Below are 21,279 nucleotides of genomic sequence, written 5' to 3'. Positions count from 1 at the left end.
GGGAATGTGACTTAGTGGGAGAGTGCTTGCCTAGCATGCATGAAGCCCTGGGTTCAATTCCTCAGTACCACATACACAGAAAAAGCCAGAAGTAGTGCTGTGGCTCATGTGGTAAAGTGAGCAAGCCGTGAGCAAAAGAAGTTCGGGGACAGTGCTCAATCCGAGTTCCAAGCCCCAAGAATGGCCAAAAAATAAATAAATAAAGTGTAGAAGTGAACACAACTGTATCTTATGACATTGTATCCTGCTCCCAACTTCATAATTCCTTCAGCAAATTCAATTTTACGTATACTAAAAAATTTTAAAACATGGATTTCAATATCTATAGTTAGCCACCTAGAAAGATTTTATAAAAAATAACTTTTACAAAATTACCTTAAGATACTTTTACAAGTATTTTTAAATAAAAACTTAACTCTCCTAAATTATCTTGAATTTTAAAAAGTGACCGCAAATTACAAAATAAAAATTGCTGAAGACTTATGAATACTTTAAAATAACTTAAACACTTAAGTAACAGAGTTGTTCACAACTTCCAACCATGTTGGTCTCTGACAGAATCTGAAATTCAAACCTTAAACGTAAGGTACATTCTTTGACTCAATACATGTTAAAGATACTTGAAATGATGGGCATTCGTAAGTGAATAAACAAACAAAATTCTTATCAATGTATAACTTAAATTCTTTTTTTTTTTTTTTTTTTGGGGTCCGGTCGTGGGGCCTGAACTCTGGGCCTGGGCGCTGTCCCTCAGCTCTTCAGCTCAAGGCTAGCACTCTACCACTTGAGCCACAGCGTCACTTCCGACTTTGTTCTTTTTGCTTATGTGGTGCTGAGGAATCGAACCCAGGGCCTCAGGCATGCAAGGCAAGCGCTCTACCACTGAGCCACCTTCCAAGCCCATCTTAAATTCTTATAATGGACAAAAATAAGCAAAGTAGAAAGTGTTACCTGCTAAAGAGAAAACCCATAAAGCAGGAAAGAGAGAAATAAAATCTTAGGGCTGGGAAGGTAGCTCAGCGGTAGAGTGCATGCCTTGCAAGCATGAGGCCCTGGGTTCAATTCCTCAGCACCACATAAACAGAAAACGCCGGAAGTGGCGCTGTGGCTCCAGTGGTAGAGCGCTAGCCTTGAGCTGAAGAGCTGTGGGACAGTGCCCAGACCCAGAGTTCAGGCCCCATGACTGGCAAAAAAAAAAAAAAAAAAAAAAAGAAAGAAAATCTTAATGGGGAAAAGATTAAAATTTAGGTCAACTGGTTGGCACAGTTGTCTTGCAAAGGTAACAGAAAAATCCAAGCAAGCTGAAGGTAGCAGCCAGGGAAATGGGAAAGGTAAGAAGAACTGAGACAAGATTTGGGGCCCAGGAGGATCTGTGTGGTTCGGCAGAGTAAAACTAGGGAAAAAGCAATAGAAAATAAAATCAGAAAGATAAAAGTGAGTTCACCGTGCAGGGTCTTCTAAGAACTTGGGTTTGAGGTGAGGCAGTCACTGGAACTAGAAAGTAGAGGAGCTCTGACCTGAATAGAGAATGACAGGTGGCCTTGTTTTTCTATAGAAAACTTGGACACACCGAGGGAAATACAAAGATGTCAACACCTGCTTTCACTGTATTTGATGTTGGTATAATTTGTGGAGGGGAAGGGAAAACACAAATTGTTTAAATAGGGATATAGGTGGACATTGCAACAATGAGATGTACAAGTTATTATGTTGAAAAACGAACTTTACAACTTGTGGGGGGGTGGGAAGGGATGGGAAGGGAAAACAAAGTAGGAGGCAACAATGCTTGATAAGAAATGTACTCATTACCTTGCCCATGTAATTGTAACCCCTCTGTACGGTATTTTCACAATTAAAAAAAAAAAGCCAGAAAAAAAAGATGTCAACTTAGTAATAGAGATAGTTAGGACAGATTTTGCGTAAAAGGAGAAGAAAATGTCCACTACAGATGTAGTAGGAGATCAGAACGTAGACTGTGAAAGGAAATTCAAAGACGAAGCCCTATAATACTGATGCTCAGAAATCAGAGAGACGAGGAATATAGTATAGAGACAAAGAAGCAACCAGAAAGATAAAAAGAAAACCAGAGCTGGGCGCTGGTGGCTCACGCCTGTAATCTTAACTACTCAGGAGGCTGAGATCTGAGGATCACGGTTCAAAGCCAGCCCAAGCTGGAAAGTCCATGAAACTCTTATCTCCAATAAACCACTAGAAAACCAGAAGTGGTGCTGTGGCTCAAGTGGTAGAGCTAGCCTTGAGCTGAAGAGCTGAGACAGTGCCCAGGCCCAGAGTTCAAGCCCCACGACTGACAAAAAAAGAAAAAGAAAAAGAAAACCAGATGAGTGTTTTAGTGGTACAGACTGTAACCAAAAAATGAGACTGGGGGGGAAAACAGACTAGGAATGAGAATTATCAGATTCAGCAATACAAGGAAGGCCACCAATAGCTCATGTCTGAAATCCTACAACTCAGAAAGCTGAGGTCAGAGGACCATGGTTTGAAGCCAGCTCAGGCAGTTACCTCTAGTTAACCAGCAAAAAGCCAGGCAGGAGGTGTAGTGCAAATGGGAAAGGGCCACTGTAAGCAAAAAAAATCTTGAGGGGCTGGGAAGTTGGCTCAGTGGTAGAGCGCTTGCCTTGCATGCTCGAGGCCCTGGGTTCGATTCCTCAGCACCACATAAGCAAAAAGAAAAAAGCCGGAAGTGGCGCTGTGGCTCAAGTGGTAGAGTGCTAGCCTTGAGCTGAAGAGCTGAGGACAGTGCCCAGGCCCAGAGTTCAGGCCCCACGACCGGACCCAAAAAAAAAAAAAAAAAATCTTGAGGAGTCCAAGGCCCTCACGGTATAAGCCCCACTACCAGCAAAGTCCCACCCACCCCCACCCCCCCCCCCCCCGCAAAAAAATGTAGCAACATCAATCAATAGTGACATCAAGAAAAACAGCTTACAGTTTACATGAGATAACAGTGTTGGATTCCCTCCACACTATGAGAAAAGCTCATAGTCAACCCAATTCCATCATAAGGCAGAACAGAAAAATGGCTGGTAATAAGTAGAAGAAGTGGGATCCATAGAAGCTTTACAGCTCACTTTAAGACAGAAGAAACTTGTGGGCTGATGGACAGGATCTGAGAGTACAGGTGACTCAGAAAGGGGAAAACATATACTGTAAAGTGAACAATGCACCATCCTAGGCAGGAGAGGACAGAAGGCTGGCTGTGACTAGGAACCTTCAGGATCAATCCATGAAAAGAAGAACATATGTCAGTCCACAGGTTTTGTGAAGACAGTAACTTGTAGAAATGTCTGCTGTGGGCACTGATCCTCTCAGAAGAGGTGGAAGCGAGATCAGCTGAGAGTACGGATGAGAGGCTTTAGACACAGACAATATGCAATAATCATCTGGGTGCATGGAGGACCTGCCACAAAGCAGTTAGGGCATTGGAGGCTTGAGAACATAAATCTAAAAGAAGACCAGAATGGCTGGTTTTCTCCTGTACTCTGAACTGCTCACGTACAGACAGAGGTGACTTTTAATAACAAACATGTGCTTAACAAAGAAGTACAACATAAATCACAACAAAGGAGTGAGGTCTATGACCATGCTTGATGGCATTTCAACAGGATAAGGAGGAACAAGAGGATGCCTAGGAGGGACCAGCGCATGATATCTCAGAACATTTACCTGCTACTCCCAGATCCTCCCCACTGCAAAAGAGTCTGACCTCTACTGATTCTACTCTTCCCCTCCAAAATGAGATAATAGTCTGTGTATTCTATTCATTCTGTAGTACTGTAGTACCTTAGTTTTTCCACAAGTAGATTCGTCCTGTTTGATTTCTTTTTTTAAATCGGTCATGTGGCTTGAACTCTGGGCCTGGGCACTGTCCCTCAGCTCTTCAGCTCAAGGCGAGTGCTCTACCACTTGAGCTACAGCAGCACTTCCAGTTTTCTAGTGGTTTACTGGAGATAAGAGTCTCATGGTCTTTCCTGCCCGGGCTGGCTTTGAACCGCAATCCTCAGATCTCAGCCTCCTGAATAGCTAGGATTACAGGTATGAGCCACCAGCACCTGGCTTGTTTGAATTTTTTTTTTTTATTTTAAAAGGCCTTCCCATACGTTTTTTTAAGTCTCAGTTCATTTTCTCTTCCCCTCCCCCAACACTGGGACCATGCATTTGGTAGACTGGCACTCTATCACTTGAGCCGTATGTTCAGTCTTGTTTTTTGTATTTTTGTTTTGTTTTGGTCGGTTGTGGGGCTTGAACTCTGGGCTTGGGTGCTGTCCTTGCGCTCTTCAGCTCAAGGCGAGCGGTCTACCACTTGAGTCTACCAAGTGAGCAACCACTTCTGGTTTTCTAGTAACCACTAGACTTTCCTGCCTGGGCTTTGAACCGAGATCCTCAGGTCTCAGCCTCCTGAGTACCTAGGATTACAGGCGTGAGTCACCAGTGCCTGGCTTTTTTTTTGTTATTTTTTAAGAGAAGTTCTCAAAAAATTTTCTGCCTGGACTACCCTCAAGTTGAGATTCTCATGTTCTCAGACTCTGAAATAGGAAGGATTTACAGGAATGAACTACTAGCACTCAGCATTCAATTCACTTTTGGCTTACTATAAATTGTCCTAATCATATTAACTTTCAAAACTTACCAGCTACTAGTATATGTGAAACCAACAAATGGCAGATGGTGACCAGAAAACGCAGCATGTGTTGGTGGGGGCATTGTTTCCTAAGAAAAACAAACACAAACAAAAAGCAATCTGGTAAGAAACAGACAACAGCCATTACCTACAGGTTGGGCTACAAAAACAGTACCCATCCACGCCATACTGGCTTCATCTAGTGGAGCCCAGGAGAGAAGAGTGACTGAAATTTGGCCAAGTCCATGTGCCCTGCCATTTGCCGCCAGCATGGCGTGAGGAAGGCTCATCTCCACTCACTCAGGGGGAGCACTGCTGCTGTGGGTATTCAGCCCGCCAGATTCAGTCTGCCCCCACTGGCAGGAGAGCACTTGTTTCTACATCCAGGCGCAAGCTATATGTACACCTGTCACAACAACACTGGGGATGGGGGAGCATCTGTTAGGTGTGACTTAAACCAGAGTTCCAGAGTTTTCCATGAACAAATACTCCTCAATTTATTTTTCCTGGTTAATATATTAAGTAAGTCCTGAAATGCCTGTTTTGGGTCAATTTTTCTACTTTCCTGATTGGTTTTAGGGACAGATCTGGCAAGCCCTACTTTCTCATTCATGAAATCTGCTCTTTTAAGAATCTAGTATGTTTCTGTCCTTAGGAAATATGCTGGTTTAACTTATGTATGAAATAAATCTCTGAATTTTGGTCTTGGTTGTGGACGCTATATTGACCTCAGAAACTTAGTTTCTTGGTTTTATGATCAAAAAAGCACTGGAAGCCAGGACCATTGCCTGACTGGTAAGCAACAACAAGATGACATGGTGATCTTAGTACAATACTTGTAAACCAAAAAAAAAAAAAATTACTTTATTAGCCATATTTGAAAAGAACAGAGGGACAAACTTCATCACAATGCCATACTTACAGAATTTTTTAAACAGTCATCGTCCACATCAAAATTAGACGTATCAGTTGGGCTACTAACTTCAGGAATATATGGTGCTTCACAGTTTCGAATATTATCCCAATCAATTCCACTGAAAAATGGATGTTTCTTAAAGTCTTCTATTCCATTTTGACCAAGTCGATGTTCTCTGCTACAAATGAGTCTTCGAATAAGATCCTTTGCATTTTCAGACACATCAGTCACTTGGGCTGGAAACTGGAACCTCTCCTATAAAAGAATAAACATAAATCAGCACAATCTACAAAGTAGGGTGATTGACTTACTTATTTTCTTAAAAAGGTATTTCCTTTTTAATCACAGTGTGGTAGCACACCCTTACAGTCCCAGGTACTAAGGAGGTAAAGGTAGGAGTACTGCCATCCACGGCTGTCTCAGACAAGACTCTACCTGAGAAACAAACTAGAAGCACAAGTATCGGGGCGGGGGGGGGGGGGGGGGGGGGAGGCAGCGGGGGCCGTGGAATCCATAATGCAAGTGGTAGAGTGCTTGGCTAGCAAGCATGAGATCATTCAATCCCCAGTAGTGGCACTGAGTTCAATCCTCAATACTGCCTCCCCCACCAAAAAAAAAATAATAAAAATTTGTATATGCATGCTTCTGCTACATAGTACTGATACTAAAGTGCACATAAGGATGAATGAGAAAAAACATTTAAAAGACTTCAAATTCCATTGGTGACTTGGAGATGTACTATAAAAAGAGTAAGTACTGTAACAATTAAAATGCCATTAGAATGGAGAGGAACTGATGAAAGTAGAAGGAATTTGATTTATATTTCACTAGAATGCAGGTAAGCAAAATGTCTATATAAAGTACAGTAAGAACTCTAATGACTAACTGATACAAAAACACATTCAAAGAATTCCACACACAAATCTGACAGTATTCAAAGTGATTTACTCATTAACTTCCTCCAATCCTCACACAATTATCTTATGTGGGCACTATTATGGTGACCTCATAGACAAAATAACCTGGGCACAGAATGCTCAGGTAAGTCTCTCGATATTATACAACTAATGGTGACAGATAGGGATGCCGAGCCTTGGCTATCTCAGAATCAATGCAGTTGACATTTTCACTAAAAACCACGTGACCCCTTTCTGAATTGGTGCATGTGTTGCTTTCAACTTGCAACCGTTTGCCGTTTTTCAACTCTTCTCAAATACTAAGAACACTCCTGGGCAGCTGGGCAGAAGAGCTCAAACTCTGTTAAAGTGATTTATAAATAGGGTTGGAAATGCCCAGCCCAAGGGGTTGAAATCACCTGATACCTGATGGGACACATCTGCTTCCCATGGCCTGCCTGCTTTTAATGATCATTTTGTATGGCCCAAGAATGATGTTACAAGATTCAAATGGCCCTGGACAGAAAAAAGGATCCCCATTTCCTTGCTCTATATATATGTAAGCAACTAATCACCTGCATCACCAGAACAGTTTGGGAACAAATTCGCTTTCTGGGGATGTCCAGAGTCATATACAGAACTTCTGTAACTGCTCTCCAGCATGCCAAGATGAGCAATCATTCTTTCTTGCTCTTTACATACATTCTACTGTGCTTTACTTAGTAGGTATGGACTCACGTTTTATAAATACGTGCCTGATGAGTGTCTGGGCTGTTTCCAATGTTCTACGATGATTAATACTGGAAGAGCTAAAGAGTGCACATTCTGGTACTCCTGAATGTTTCTATCGGGTGGGTACATTCTCAAACCTGAACTTACTCAAGCCTAAGGCTTCTTGAAAGAAAGGCTACACCAGTTTATATTCCCAACAACAGTATTGTAGTACCCATCACATTGTTTGCTGTATGGAGCATAGTTTTTTTTCCTTTTTTGTCAATTTGACAAGAAAAAAGTGTCTCGGTTTTATTTACATTTACTACTACTAAAGTTAAAAGGATTTTTACATTAATTCTTATTTAAAAGACCTGATAAGAAATGTCTACTTAATGACATTCCATTCAATTTTCTACTAATCAGTATTTATAAATAAAATACAGAAAAAAAAGAAATAATAATTTCAGGAATAGTAATTTATGGTTTGTCATTACTCACGTGTGTCCCCTACTAGCAACAAAGTATGAATTATTTTCTCTCGCAACCTTATTTGTATTAAACGTTAATATTTCTCATAACAATTAGAAAAAAAGTAAAATACAATACTAACTTTGTGGTTCATGATTTTTCCATAAGTCTCCACAAGAGATTCTGCATAGAAGGGTGTTTCTCCATAGAGCATTTCATACATACAGACCCCCAGGGACCACCAGTCACACTCAGGTCCATATCTGCCTTTGCCATCTTCCATGGCTTGAAGAATTTCAGGAGAAATATAATCTGGGGTGCCAACTGCCACTGAGGACTGAACCTAAAGAAGTGTATACCTTTATTAGCACAGTGTAAAATATTAAAGACAAAATATTTCATATTAAAAAGTTATATTCCCTCCCTTGAGGTACACAATAGACAACCTAGCTCATAACTACTATGTCTTTGTTTCCTGGGTTATACAGATATGATTTACCATAATCTCCAAACTAGTGGGTTTTATAATACCATTAAACTTTCATTATAATAACTATTATTCAACTGGCTACACTTAGGCACAGTTACAATAGGGCTTATCCATAAACTCACAGCCATTCCTCTTCCCTGTAGAAGTGATCTTGCAATCAGTGTTTCATGAGACCCTGGTTGGCTCCTTCTTTACCTGGTAAGTATTTACTGTTATGCTTGAGACACTTCCAAGAGGGATAAAGAAACTGCCTCATATTGAAAAAGAAAATGCAAATCCATCCTCTTATTTTTCTTTCCTAATCATATAATTGCTGAGGGAATAATTACTCTTTCCTACTTTCCCTAAGACATTTAATTATTATTTTAAATTGTGGCAACAAATGCAGAACAAAATTTGCCATCTTAATCATTTTAAGGCTAGGTCAGTGACCACAGTATCTTCGTATGTTGAGCAGCTAAACACCATCATCCATCTTACAAGCCTTTCTTCCACCATTAAACAGTAATTCTACCATTTCCCCTCCCCTTAGTGCCTAGACATTATTGAACTTCATCTCTTCAACTCTGACAACTCCAGTACATCCTATACACGGAATTTTACAATCTTTTTCCTTCTGGGAAAGTCATTTCACTTAAGGGTCCTCTATGTTGCTGACATATCAACTTCCTTCTCTGTAGGAAGTTGGTATTGGTGACTTGCACCAACATACCACATTTTGCTAGTCCATTATGTTGACGGACATTTGGATCACTTCCATATATTAGCTGTTCTAAACAATGAGGCTGGCAAAGAGTATACAGATACCTGGTCGGTCTGTTTCATTTCTTCTGGGTATACAACCAGAAGTGGAAAGTCTTAGGTTACATGGCAACATTATTTTTTAATTTCCTGAAAATCTATTTTCCTTTTAGGCTCTACTTTTCCATATTCCAACAAATTATTCCCAGGGGTTCCAGTTTAGTCACACCCTTGACATTATTTGCTATCTTTGGGTTTCTTCCATATCAGCTATCCTACTGGGTGTGAGATAGTATCTCCTGTGGTTCGTTTGCATTTCTCAAATGGTTTACAGTGCAACCTTTTCATATGCTTATCAGCCATTAGTCCTAGTCAGGCTTCTTGGTTATTCAGTGGGCTTGTTTTCCCAGTGGAATTACAGCCTTTCTTTTCATATTTTAGGAGAAAGCGTGTTAGAAGACATGTGATTGCAAATGTTTTTCTCCCAGTCTACATGCTGCCTTTTCATCCTGCATCAAATGTGTTTTTGAGGAAAAGAATGATTTATCTATTGAAAAAATAATTTTAGGGGCTGGGAAGGTGGCTCAGTGGTAGAGCACTTGCCTTGCATGCATGAGGCCCTGGGTTTGATTCCTCAGCACCACATAAGCAGAAAAAGCCAGAAGTGGCGCTGTGGCTAGAGATGAAGAGCTGAGAGACAGCGCCCAGGCCCAGAGTTCAGGCCCCATGACCAATAAAAAACAACAACAACAACAACAAACTAAACTTTACCAGGAAAAAGGCACAAAAGACAGAGAAGGAAACAAAAGGATGCATGTAAATAAACAGGCAAAATCTAGAAATAAATACAAATAAACTGACAAAATCCTCTAAAAGACAAGAGTTATAATTGGGTCTGGCAGTTCACACCAATAATATGAACACTCTTTGAGACTGAGGAAGAAGGGTGCAAAGTTTAAGGCCAGTTTGGACTACACAGTGAATGCTGTCAAAAAACTATAAAGACATAGCTCTTCAGGATTACAGGAGGCTGAGGTGCAAAGGATCACAACTGAACACCAGTCTAGGCAGATAAGTCCATGAGGCTCTACCACCAAAACATCTAGCCATTTAAGCCATACCTTCAGTCTTGCTTAAATGGCAGAGTGCCAGCAGAACAAGTGCAAGGTATTACGTTCAAACCCAAGTACCAGGAAAGAAAAAAGGGGAGAGACGGAGTGGTAGTAAAGGGATAGAAAGGATGTATCAGGTGTACATGACACAAGAGAAATAAGGTAGCTATAGAAATATCAGCTCAAATAGATTCCAAGGTGAAAAATCACTATTAATGAAGCCAATGCTGGAGAAACATACAGAAACCTGCAGCAAAAGCAAAGGAGAGTCACACAGTGAATCGCATACGAGCATGAGAGAGCAGCAGCTCTGCAGCGGACCACAGGACATGCACACTGCCTGACCATCTACATATGCACAGGGAACATTCTTAGCATCCTGCCTCCTAGAAATGAACTCTGTCATCTTTTATTTGAAAATATTTTCAATCCAATTTCACTTTAGAAGGGTAATTTTGCTTGATATACAATTCTGTTTACCTTTTCTCTTCCCACACTTTAAACATGTCATTCTACAATCTCTAATGAGAAGTAGGTGGTTATTCTTATCATCTCTGTCCTGTATATAGTATGTTCAATATCTGAACCATCGAGGCTACTACTGCCTTTTCTTTGGACTCTGTATATCACTATCCTCATATGCAGTTGTTTGATATAGTGACTTTTAGGTTGAATCTTACTCATCAGGATTAAAATAGATTGTGATGCTAATAGTATGTATGGCTTATATCATCTTCAGAAGGAGAATAATTCTTTTTTTTTTTTTTTTTTTTTGCCAGTCATGGGGCCTGAACTCTGGGTCTGGGCACTGTCCCTCAGCTCTTCAACTCAAGGCTAGTGCTCTACCACTGGAGTCACAGTGCCACTTCAGGCTTTTTCTGTTTATGTGGTGCTGAGGAATCGAACCCAGGGCCTCATGCTTGCAAGGCATGCACTCTACCGCTGAGCTACCTTCCCAGCCCTGGAGAATAATTCTTAGATACATATAATTGACTGAATATTTCCTTGAACATGTTGCCACACACACATTGTGAGTACAATATGTGCAAAGTCTACAATTCATCATAAGCCCTGTTGGCAGGGACCACTCCCAAACATTGAGGCTGTTAGAACAAGTTCAAAGTGGGTCTTAAGTGTTACAAAAGATTAACTGGTTCTTGAGAGGCAAACATCCATCTCAGCATTGTTTCTCCTCCAGCATCTGCTCTGTTTCCAAGTGGGTAACCCCATTCTTTGGTAGATCTCCTCGAGCCTGCAGTGCTGTCTCTCTAATGTCTCTAACTCCATTCTAGCACCAGGAGTTAGGAGCTATCTCAATGCTAGGCACTCCTCAAGAGGTCATTCCTGTCAGAGTAACTTAGGCTGCTTGTTGTCAACTGCATGAAAACAGCTGCATCAAACACTGTGCCTGGCTGTATAGGTATATTAGGTAGAAAGGCCAATCTGCTATTAATTTTTCCTTTCATTGTGGTCAGAAGCAAAAATATCTATTTGTAAAATATTAGGGTTTTAGAATTAATTTTCAGAGTGAAATTATGGTTCAGAGTAATGTGCGATACCTTTGGGAATTTATTATACTAAACTGTTCCCCAAAATTTTTTTATCAATTGAATTAACATATATTAGGGCCTCTACTACAGTGCCAGAAAAATTCAAAGAACGGAAAACAAACACGCAAAAGAAAGCTGAGCATGTTAGAATAATACAATATTCTCAGTACTTGGAAGGGAGAGTCAGGAAGATCAAGAGTTCAAGGCCAGCCTGGGATACATATAGTTCTAGTCCAAAAAAATTCATAATTTAAAATAAAATATATGCATGTAAACTTTAAAGTAAATGAAAGAAAACAACCAGGAAGTTTAGAGTTAGCATAAGGTAAACAAATGGAACCATAAAACTAACACAACTTAAACCTTAGTGTGAAACACTACTCTTCAGGTTATGTTATTAGTAAAGAAAAATACAAGAGGGTGGAGTTGCATTTTCTTTTCCAGTATGAGACTTATTTTCTCTATCCCTCTAAAAACTTGAAAATGCCTCAAGTACAACAATAAATAGTTACCAGCTAATGAAGGTGTCATAAAACATCCACTCCACGATCACTTCTACAAGCAGGAAGAATGGCTGTGACTTTATAGAAAAGCCCTACTGTGAGTAAGTATGCCCAATGTCTTTGTGGAAGGAGCTGAAACATAGACAGGAAAACAACTGGATGTCTGAATAAATACAGATGACTTCTGAAACACAGAAAGCAGGTATAACAAGGGGACGTGTCTGCAGGTAAAATAATTTGGGATTCATTTTTATTTACCGTTCCATCTTCCATCAGTTTCAGACAAGACCCAAAATCTGCTAAACGAATATGTCCATTCATATCCATCAATATATTGTCAGGTTTAATGTCTCTGAAAAAAATACATATTCCATTGTTAGTTGGGAAAATAAACAATCTACTGTTTGGTAAAGATAACCTTGGTAAAAGACAATCTTTTTTTAGTCAAAAATCTCAAAACTTTTTCCTAGGGCTTGAACTCAAGGACATGGGTAATGTCCTTGAATCTCTATGTGCTCAAAGCTAGCTAGCATTCTACCACTTGAGCCAGTGCCACTTCTGGCTTTTTCTTAGTAGATTATTAGAGATGAGAGTCTCATGGACTTTTCTGCCTGGGCTGGCTTCAAACCATGATCCTCATATCTCAAACTCCTGAATAGCTAGGATTATAGACCTGAGCCACCAGTGCCAGTTCAAACTCCTTTTTTTAAGGCAATACTCTAAAAAAAAAAAAATCTACTTAACTACTTTATAGGTTAAAACTCTACCTTTGATTAATATCAAATCCTTTTTAAATACCTCTAATTTCTGTACTATCCTAGAAAAAACAAATAGTGTGGTAATTTGCACAGGTAACACAACACTGTCAAAAGTCATCACTGAAAATTTTGTATGATTTATCATCACTGTGATTTATCAAAACATCCTATTTGTGTGATTTATCCTATATGTTTCAATATTTTTTTAATATCCAAGGGGTATCATCTTAAAAATATGACACTGGAGTCATGGAAGGAGTTTTTAATACAGATTTCATTTCTTTAAATGTTTTTGGTATACTCAGATACAAATATTTCAATTTTATTCTACTGCATATATTACGGTGGTATTTTTCTGATAAAAGATATCTACAGTTTCAAATATATTAGAACATAGTTCTTCATAGTATTAAGAATTTTTAAAATTTACTATATGTAATTATATAATTATTTATATATTGTATAATTTATATTTGTAGTTCCATTCTTCAGAATCTTTGTAACTTTTCTCTTTTGTTCTTGACAAAAACAAAAAACCAGTGCTTACTTAGCACTTTATTTCCTATGTGGTGTTCCAAGTGCTTACTTAATACTAATGACTGTGTGAGATGTGTACAACTACTTACTCCATAGCACCTAAAGCATTAAGGATCACCGCCAGTCAGAAGTCCTAACAGCAGACTGGCTCCCAAGTCTTTATGCCTTACGCCTAGATATTTGCTTCTTTAGTAACTATTTCAAAATAGCATATTTCAATTTACTAATGATCCTCTCCTTATTTCTGTATTTCATCTATTTTTTAAAATACTTTTTCTTCTCTGTAATTCAATTTAACTTTGCTGTTCTTCCCTTGGTTGCTAAGTCGGAGGTTTAGTTCATTTTTTCCAGTCTTTCCTTTTTTAACATTTCAAGACTGGGGATTTTAGCCAAGTGCCAGTGGCTCACACCTGTAATTCTAGCTACTCAGAGGCTGAGATCTGAGGATCAAGGTTCAAAGCCAGCCTGGGAAGGAAAGTCTGTGAGACTAATTAATTACCAGAAAACTGGAAGTAGCACTGTGGCTCAAAGTGGTAGCGTGTTTGACAAAGCTCAGGGACAGCACCCGGCCCTGAGTTCAACCTCTTTGATGAGGGGTTTTCTTTCACTGCAGTTGTTTCGAGGGCTGCGTCTCACAAGCTCTAATGCACACACAGCACCTTTATCTTCATTTAACATGACCGATCATCTCTGCTGTGCTCTTACCTCTAAGCCAGGGGATATAAAAATGAACTTTATTTTTACTTCTGATTTAACTGTTTATTGCTCAAAATAAAAACAATTTAAAAGGTAAACACTGGAAAAATTCAATCCCATGTATATCTCCCCAACTATCCATCCTACTATGCTAAAAATAACTACTATAATTAGGCTCACCAGTTTCCTTTATGTATGTAAGTGTGTATATAGGCTCATATTTTCACATAAGTAGAATGTGATGCACAGCAACCAATGACGCACTTACAACCAATCTGTGGCTCATCTTAGAGCAGAAAAAGCTTCGCTTTGGTGGACTTAACCTAGTCAACCAGTCTGCTAGTGACTCACATTTGAGTTTTCTTTGGTCTTTTTCTATTATAACACTACTGTGGAACAACTTGGTACATGTCATTTTTACAATGCAAGGAAAATACAAAAAAAAAAATCAGGTTTTTAAAAAAGATGCATTTTATATAGCAATACAGGGCAAACACCCTACACAGCAGTGGGATCCAAGCCCACTCCTTCCACAAGCTACAGTGAAAAATAGTGGAGGAGCAAATGAGAACAGAGATGTAAAGAAAGGATAAGGAAGAGACCTAAGATGTGAAATTTTAAAAAAAACTGTATATATAAAAATAATTTTTAAAAAGTTTTAAATACTGGGTTGGGAAGTTGGCTCAGTGGTAGAGCGCTTGCCTTGCATGCCTGAGGCCCTGGGTTTGATTCCTCAGCACCACATAAGCAGAAAAAGCTGAAAGTGGCGCTGTGGCTCAAGTGGTAGAGCGCTGACCTTGAGCTGAAGAGCTGAGGGACAGCGCCCAGGCCGGAGTTCAGGTCCCACGACCGACCAAAAAAAAGAAAAAAAAAAGAATCTCTGCAGTGAACTTGGGTGTGGGGGTCCTGTACTGTGTCAGGAAGCAGTGGACTCCCCCTTGCCGGGCCCCCCCCCCCAACCAGGGTAGATCCTGAGATCTCGATTTCACTACCTGTCCAGTTGCTTTTTTTTTTTGGTTGGTTGTGGTGGGCTTGAACTCTGGGCCTGGGCGCTGTCCCTCAGCTCTTCAGCTCAAGGCCAGCACTCTACCGCTTGAGCCACAGCGCCACTTCCAGTTTTCTAGTGGTTTATTGGAGGTAAGAGTCTCACGGACTTCATGATCCTCAGATCTCAGCCTCCTGAGTAGCTAGGATTACAGGCGTGAGCCACTGGCACCCAGCTGCTTGTCTGTTTTCCTGTGAGTTTTAGAGAGTTTTGATCGTGTAATTCCAAGGTGCCAGGCCGGCTGGGCTGCACTGTGTATGGAAGGCGGGGCTTGTCTCTGTTCCCTACTGAGGGGCTTGCCTCCCCCTGGGTGGGACTTTTTTTTTTTCCACCTGAGGAGGGAATGCAAGGATATCAGATTCCTTTGCCTTCTTCAAAAATGGTGCCGCTTCTCTGGCAAGTGTCTCTGGCCAGGTACTATGACAGGCTCTATGTCACCTTCAAAAATGGCGTTCTTCTCAGGGAGGGGGAGGGTTTCTTTTCAGATGCCTGGATGGGAGAACGTCTTTGGTGTAGGGTACTCACACTTAGTGACCATCCGCCTGTGGCCGGTTGGGCTGTGGATTCCTATTCTCGGTCTTTAAACTCGTGCTGAAGGTGAGTGGACAGCCTGTGGGCCACCTCCATTCCGGCCCCCCAGGCCGCTGCTGCTGCCCCCAGCAGACATTTAATTCTGTACTATTATGCAGGTAGCTTATAATTTTCTTCTTTGGTATAAATCTCTGTATAATTATGGCTTACTTGGTGTGACTCTCTAGACATGGATATCTTGATGGGACCCTAAAACTCTGCTTCTTTGGAGAGAGCTTTGTGGTTGGTTCCCTGTTGTCTATGTGCCATATTTTTTGACTCCCTTGTGACACTTTTAGTTTTAGGCTTTCATTGGCTTTACTCTGATGAACCTTGATATGACTTTTTTCACTCTCATCTCCCTGGTATTACTAAACATCTCAAACACACACGTTTATATCTCTCATTTAATCTGCAAAATTTGGGGCCATTACTTCTTTAGTTACTGGCCCAGTCTCCCTTCCTTCTGGATCTCAAAAAATATGTGCACAAAACCTGAGTTCCCTAACAGATCCCTGAAGTGCTATCATTTTAGTCTTCTTCCAATTTCACCTTCAATAATTCTGATGTAATTAGATCCAACTGTTTACTGTTATCTCGACTAAGCTGTTAAATTCTTCTAGAGAAAATTTTGTTTTCAGAAAATGTGTATTTAATTTCTAGCATTAAGAATTTTCTTTTCCAGTGCTGGGGGTCAAGCACAGGCCATGTGCATGGTAGGCAAACCAACTGTCAATGAGCTACATCTCTAGCCCTTCCTTTGTTTTAATTTCTTTCTTTCTTTTTTTTTTTTTGCTGAGATGTCAATCTTTTCATTAATTGTGTGATCTTTAACTTCATCAAGTTATTTCAATTATTATCTAAATACCTTTCACATCCATCTCTATGCCTGTGCCATTTGGGGATATTATTTTCTCTTGAATAGTTGTACTTCCTACTTCTTCATACTTAGGCAGATTTTGAATTGAACCCTGAAAATAATGGCTATGAAATTGTCTTCTTTCATGTCCTTTAGCGTGTGCTTGTTTTGTTTCTGCCTTAACATCTGCTAATCACACAAGTTTCTGGAGCCCATCTCACAGCCTCAGGTGCTCTCTTTTGTTAGCTAAGCAGCCTTCAATCTGTCAGCACACAGACTTTTGGTTCATTCTCTAGCAAACATATTTTCCTGAGACTCAAGTTTCTGAATGCTCAGGTTATGAAGACTATAGCTTTTAGACCTGTGCCTAGGCCAAACTGCTTACTATGCTGGCCTTCACCAAATCCTAGGCTGAAAGCTGTAAAAATGCAGCCTCACATCATAAACCTTCCTTTCTCTGAGCATGTGTTCCTATTAGGCTCCACCACCTGCTCATTCTCAGTGCCTTAGGGTGCTTTGTGTTTCATCCCGACTTTAGTTGTCTTTTGTTTCATAGTACATTGGATATTTGAACCATCATTAATCATTACTCCATTTTTAATGAAGGCACATTACAGCTTGAACATGAAATGCTCCCCCCAAGATCACATAATGCATGCGTAAGAACCCACCAGTAGCACTGTTTAGGGAGGTTCTGGACGCTGTAGGCAGTGGGGCCTAGCTGGAAGAAGGTTGCCAAGTGTGTGCCTCTGAAGGCTGTACTGGGTCCCCATCTCCTCCTCATCGTCATGCTCTGTCTACCATGACATGAGAAACCTTTCCCACCATGATCCTGCCATGGTGATATTCTGCCCAAGGACATGGGCCAACCAACCCTCTAGTCCATCAGCCTATATCAGTCCTTCTTTCCCTACGTTGCTTTTGCCAGACACTGTCACAGTGATGAGGAAAATAACTAAAATAAAAGGCACCTTTGACTTTTAAGTTCATGGATGTGACAAGTGGTCCTCAAATAAAATCTCTCAGACCACATTCTCATCTAAATTGATGCTACTCCCCATCAAGAGGAGTTGGCCCTCCTGCTTGAACTTAAGACAAAATTATGACCTTCTCAAGCAATACAGAAAGTATGGTGGGTGAGAGAACCTATAGCCCCTAAGACCGCCACACCAAGACATTCTGCTTGGTGTTCTTGTTCTAGGAACTAGTCACTGTGGGAGGAGAATAGAATGAAGAACCCAGGCCCACAGCCCTGGCTAAACTCTCTCCCACATGATGGGTACCACAAACTGGCTGGCTATGTAAATGCACTACATTTACAGTGTATCTTCCAAACTCAAGAAGTCGCTACAACTTATTACATGATAAAGCGACAGGTAGGCCTTGCTTAGTACCATGCAAATTGCAGTCTTACAATTGTTGTTTTATGTTGTTTTTATGGACTGACATGTGCTGCCTTCTCTTTCAGTGATGCACTTTGTTCCACATTTCAGCACTCTATTCTTATCAGCTCCATCTAAGGGTTGCAGAAAGCCTTTTCATAGCTAGGTGCCGGTGGCTCATGCCTGTAATCCTAATTACCCACAAGGATGAGATGTGAGGATCATTGTTTGAAGCCAGCCCAGGAAGGAAAGTCTGCGAGACTGTCATTTCTAATTAATCACCAGAAAGCTGAATTGTGGCAATGGCTCAAGTGGCAAAGCACTAGCTTTGAGCAAAATTGCTCAGGGACAATGCCCAGGACCTGAATTCAAGCCCCAGGACTGAAAAAAAAAAAGAAAGAAAGCCTCTCCACAAAATACCTGCCTTTCTTACAACAGCCCATATGGAGTGAAGGACTGGGAAGACAAAGACCAGACAATTTTGACAAATTAACAACAACTCAGAAGACCACAGACTCTCTAGAACCACACACTGGACATACTGAGGCTTTGGCCTATGGCAATGGGACTTCTCTCACTATAGGTGTTAGCCCTTAATCAATGTCCTCATACACATTCTGACTTGGTGCCTGCTTCTGGAAAATACAATGTGCTGCACAGGGGAAAAAAAAAACAACAAATGCCATTTTTCTCTGATATGAGATGAGAAGCAAAACAACATCTGGTGTTCACTGCCACTCTCAGTCAGTGACGTCTTGCAAATGAAGTGGCAGGCAGCCAACCAGATGCCAAGTACTCTCCACACAGGGAGTGAAAGCACAGTCAGAAGACCTCAGCTCTAACACTGACAATCTATACACACTGAGACAGAAATGTTAGAAAAGGTAACATCTCTACATTATCACTGAAAATCATCATTCAAGACTCTCCTAAGACTGGATGTGAATCAAACCATCAACTGTACTTTTTAAAACCTGTAGCTTTCCTTGTCTTTAAACAAAAGCACACAACAACTGGCTTAAAACAGAACAGTATTATTGCCACCATTGTGCCACTCTAATGAGCTGACTGCTTCTGATCATCAAAGAACAATCATATTTTAAAACAAATGAAAATCAACATCTATAATGACAGACATTCTTATTTTGCAAGAGTTAAAAATAAAGAAGCTTTGTGGAGAGGAACAGAGGTATGATATCAAACATATTATCCCTGTAACAGCAAAATGTCAACATAACATTAGCTAACCTACAAAGCAGTAGTTTTCTACTCTAGGTGGCCATCACAATGAAACAGTTTATTTATTTACAGTACTGGTCCCCACCAGACACCACAGTCAGAACCGTGCACAGGGCACCACTGGGAAGTACTCATGTAAGCCATGTTTCTCCTCCTACCTGTATCATGTCAACTCCCACAATTCCCTCACATTGCTTATACAGGCTTTAATATTACATAAGAATGTTTTTGTTTTTATTTTCCTATCTCCTTTATACATACATAGAAAAAAACCATACTGCAAAGTTGTTGGGGTTTTTTTGCTTTTTGTTGGTCATAGGACTTGAACTCAGGGCCTGAGTGCTGTCCCTGAGCTTTTTAGCTCTACCACTTTAAGCCACAGCACCACTTTCTTATGATTAATTGGGAGACAAAAGTCTCAGGGCCTTTCCCTACCTGGGCTGGTTTCAAACTGTGACCCTCAGATTTCAGTCTCCCAAGTAGCCAGCACCGGGTTGCATATTCCATTTTAATGCAACAATTAACTTGCATATTTAAACTGCCAATCTTCCCAAAGAAATCTTACACTAACAGTAAAGGAAAGAAAATCTGTACTAATAAAATTATGTCACAGTCTTTTCCTCAGTTAGAATCAGAGCCCTGTTTACTGAGGTTTACTGAGGCTCAGTCCTTACAGCCAAACAGGAAGAGGCAGGAGTGTCTCTACATCCAATATGTACAGTGATTCCTCTGATAAAATCCCGAGTCCAGACTGGTGATTTGCCTGCAGGGACCCCTTTGGTTTGTTTCATCCTCTGAGAGAGGACCACTCACACCCTCAGAAGGGCATCTCAGCAGTGTCCCGAGTATAATGGAGAGGCAGGTGAGCTGGCAGCTAGAGGTTAAATTTCCACCAACATGCTTATTCAAGCTCACAGTTACCAATCTGCAATACAGATCTAATCGTTTCTAAGCAAATTAAGATTGTTTTTAAAATACCAATATAAAATTGACATTAAATCTGGTCTTTCTAATATGGCTCCGGAACGCTTCTGACATGACCCCAGAGTTTCTGGAAACTTATCTGCTATTTGACATGACTAGATGTACCAGACATCTTGTACCCTTCCTACCTAGGGCCTGCAATTAGTCGTTTCTCCAAGAAGCCTGTGTTCCTCACTCCCTCCTCAGAAGGAAACAATTTAGATACAGCAACCTGTCAAGTATTGCTAGTTCTTTCCACTGCAGGGGGGAAGAGATAAGGGGCTTGGGGTGGCGGGAGGATGGAAAGGGAAAAGGAGAAAAGAGAGAGGAAGAAGAAAGCAAGGGGAGAAGGGGAGGGAGAGAGGGAAAGAGAAGAGGAAAAGGGGAAGGGGAGAGAGGAAGGGGAAAGAAGAGGGTCAGGGAGATGTATGTGAAAATAAAGTGCCTCAGTAGTACATTCTGATACTTCGCAGACTCATGACTACGGAGTTAAGTTGTACTCTCCTATGCTCTGTCAGCATCTCTTTTCTTCACCAAGAATCTTGATTCTTAAGAATACAGGATAACAAAATTAGGCTATTCCATGATCAGTAATTTCCCATTATGCATACAACAATCTCAAAGTTATAGTAGTTATACTATCACCACAACTTTACTAAGAACAGTTTGCAAACCATTTCCATAAATTCTAATTCCCAAGGCCACTCTGATAGCTGTCCTAGCTAGGCTCCACTGTCAGAGCACTGCCATTAACGGTCTGTTCTCTCCTGTCTGTCTGCTTGACTCCACTAGTAACCACAGAAGGGGCACCACTAGCCTGTAGGTTCATGTATTAGGCTCCTCTGGCTGCCTGACTTTCTAGGAGGATAAAAGGAGGCCATGCCCTTTATACCTGCAAGTGGTCAGTTTGCTATGTTTCATTTCTGAGGTGCCACGTTGCCATAAAGCTGTATCACCATGAAGTTTAAAGACAAAACCCTTTCTGTTCTCGACATAAGCCACTTGCATTCTTTCGTTTAAAGGTACGTTATACTAGGATTTGTTTATCCCTGCCTTTGCCCATGTTACAGTTGTGTCATATGTATTTTCATCCCCTGAATATTCCAAACAACCTTTGCTTTACATATTTCAAAGAACTTAAGAGGAAAATATTAGTACTTATATTGAAATTTTTACCATTATTATTCTCTTTTCTTTCCTGAAA

The 21,279-nt window shown here is 40.6% G+C and overlaps 1 protein-coding gene across 5 annotated transcripts in view; it reads right to left on the bottom strand.

Moving 5' to 3' along the window:
- Positions 1–21,279, bottom strand: part of Cdc42bpa (CDC42 binding protein kinase alpha) — a 195,290-nt gene that overhangs the window by 113,373 nt on the left and 60,638 nt on the right. For all 5 annotated transcript variants that reach the window (XM_042701156.1, XM_042701152.1, XM_042701153.1 and 2 more), the window contains exons 6-9: positions 12,285–12,378; positions 7,773–7,973; positions 5,559–5,807; positions 4,646–4,725 (exon numbers count right to left, since the gene is read on the bottom strand). In XM_042701156.1, the coding sequence (XP_042557090.1) occupies positions 4,646–4,725; positions 5,559–5,807; positions 7,773–7,973; positions 12,285–12,378 (624 nt within the window). The remainder of the gene's footprint in view (positions 1–4,645; positions 4,726–5,558; positions 5,808–7,772; positions 7,974–12,284; positions 12,379–21,279) is intronic.

This window comes from Dipodomys spectabilis, unplaced genomic scaffold (assembly GCF_019054845.1).
Source record: "Dipodomys spectabilis isolate Male_0828 unplaced genomic scaffold, ASM1905484v1 ptg000288l, whole genome shotgun sequence".
Lineage (NCBI taxonomy): Eukaryota > Metazoa > Chordata > Mammalia > Rodentia > Heteromyidae > Dipodomys > Dipodomys spectabilis.
The sequence above is the reverse complement of the archived record's forward strand: the minus strand, read 5'-3'. Positions and strand labels throughout refer to the sequence as shown.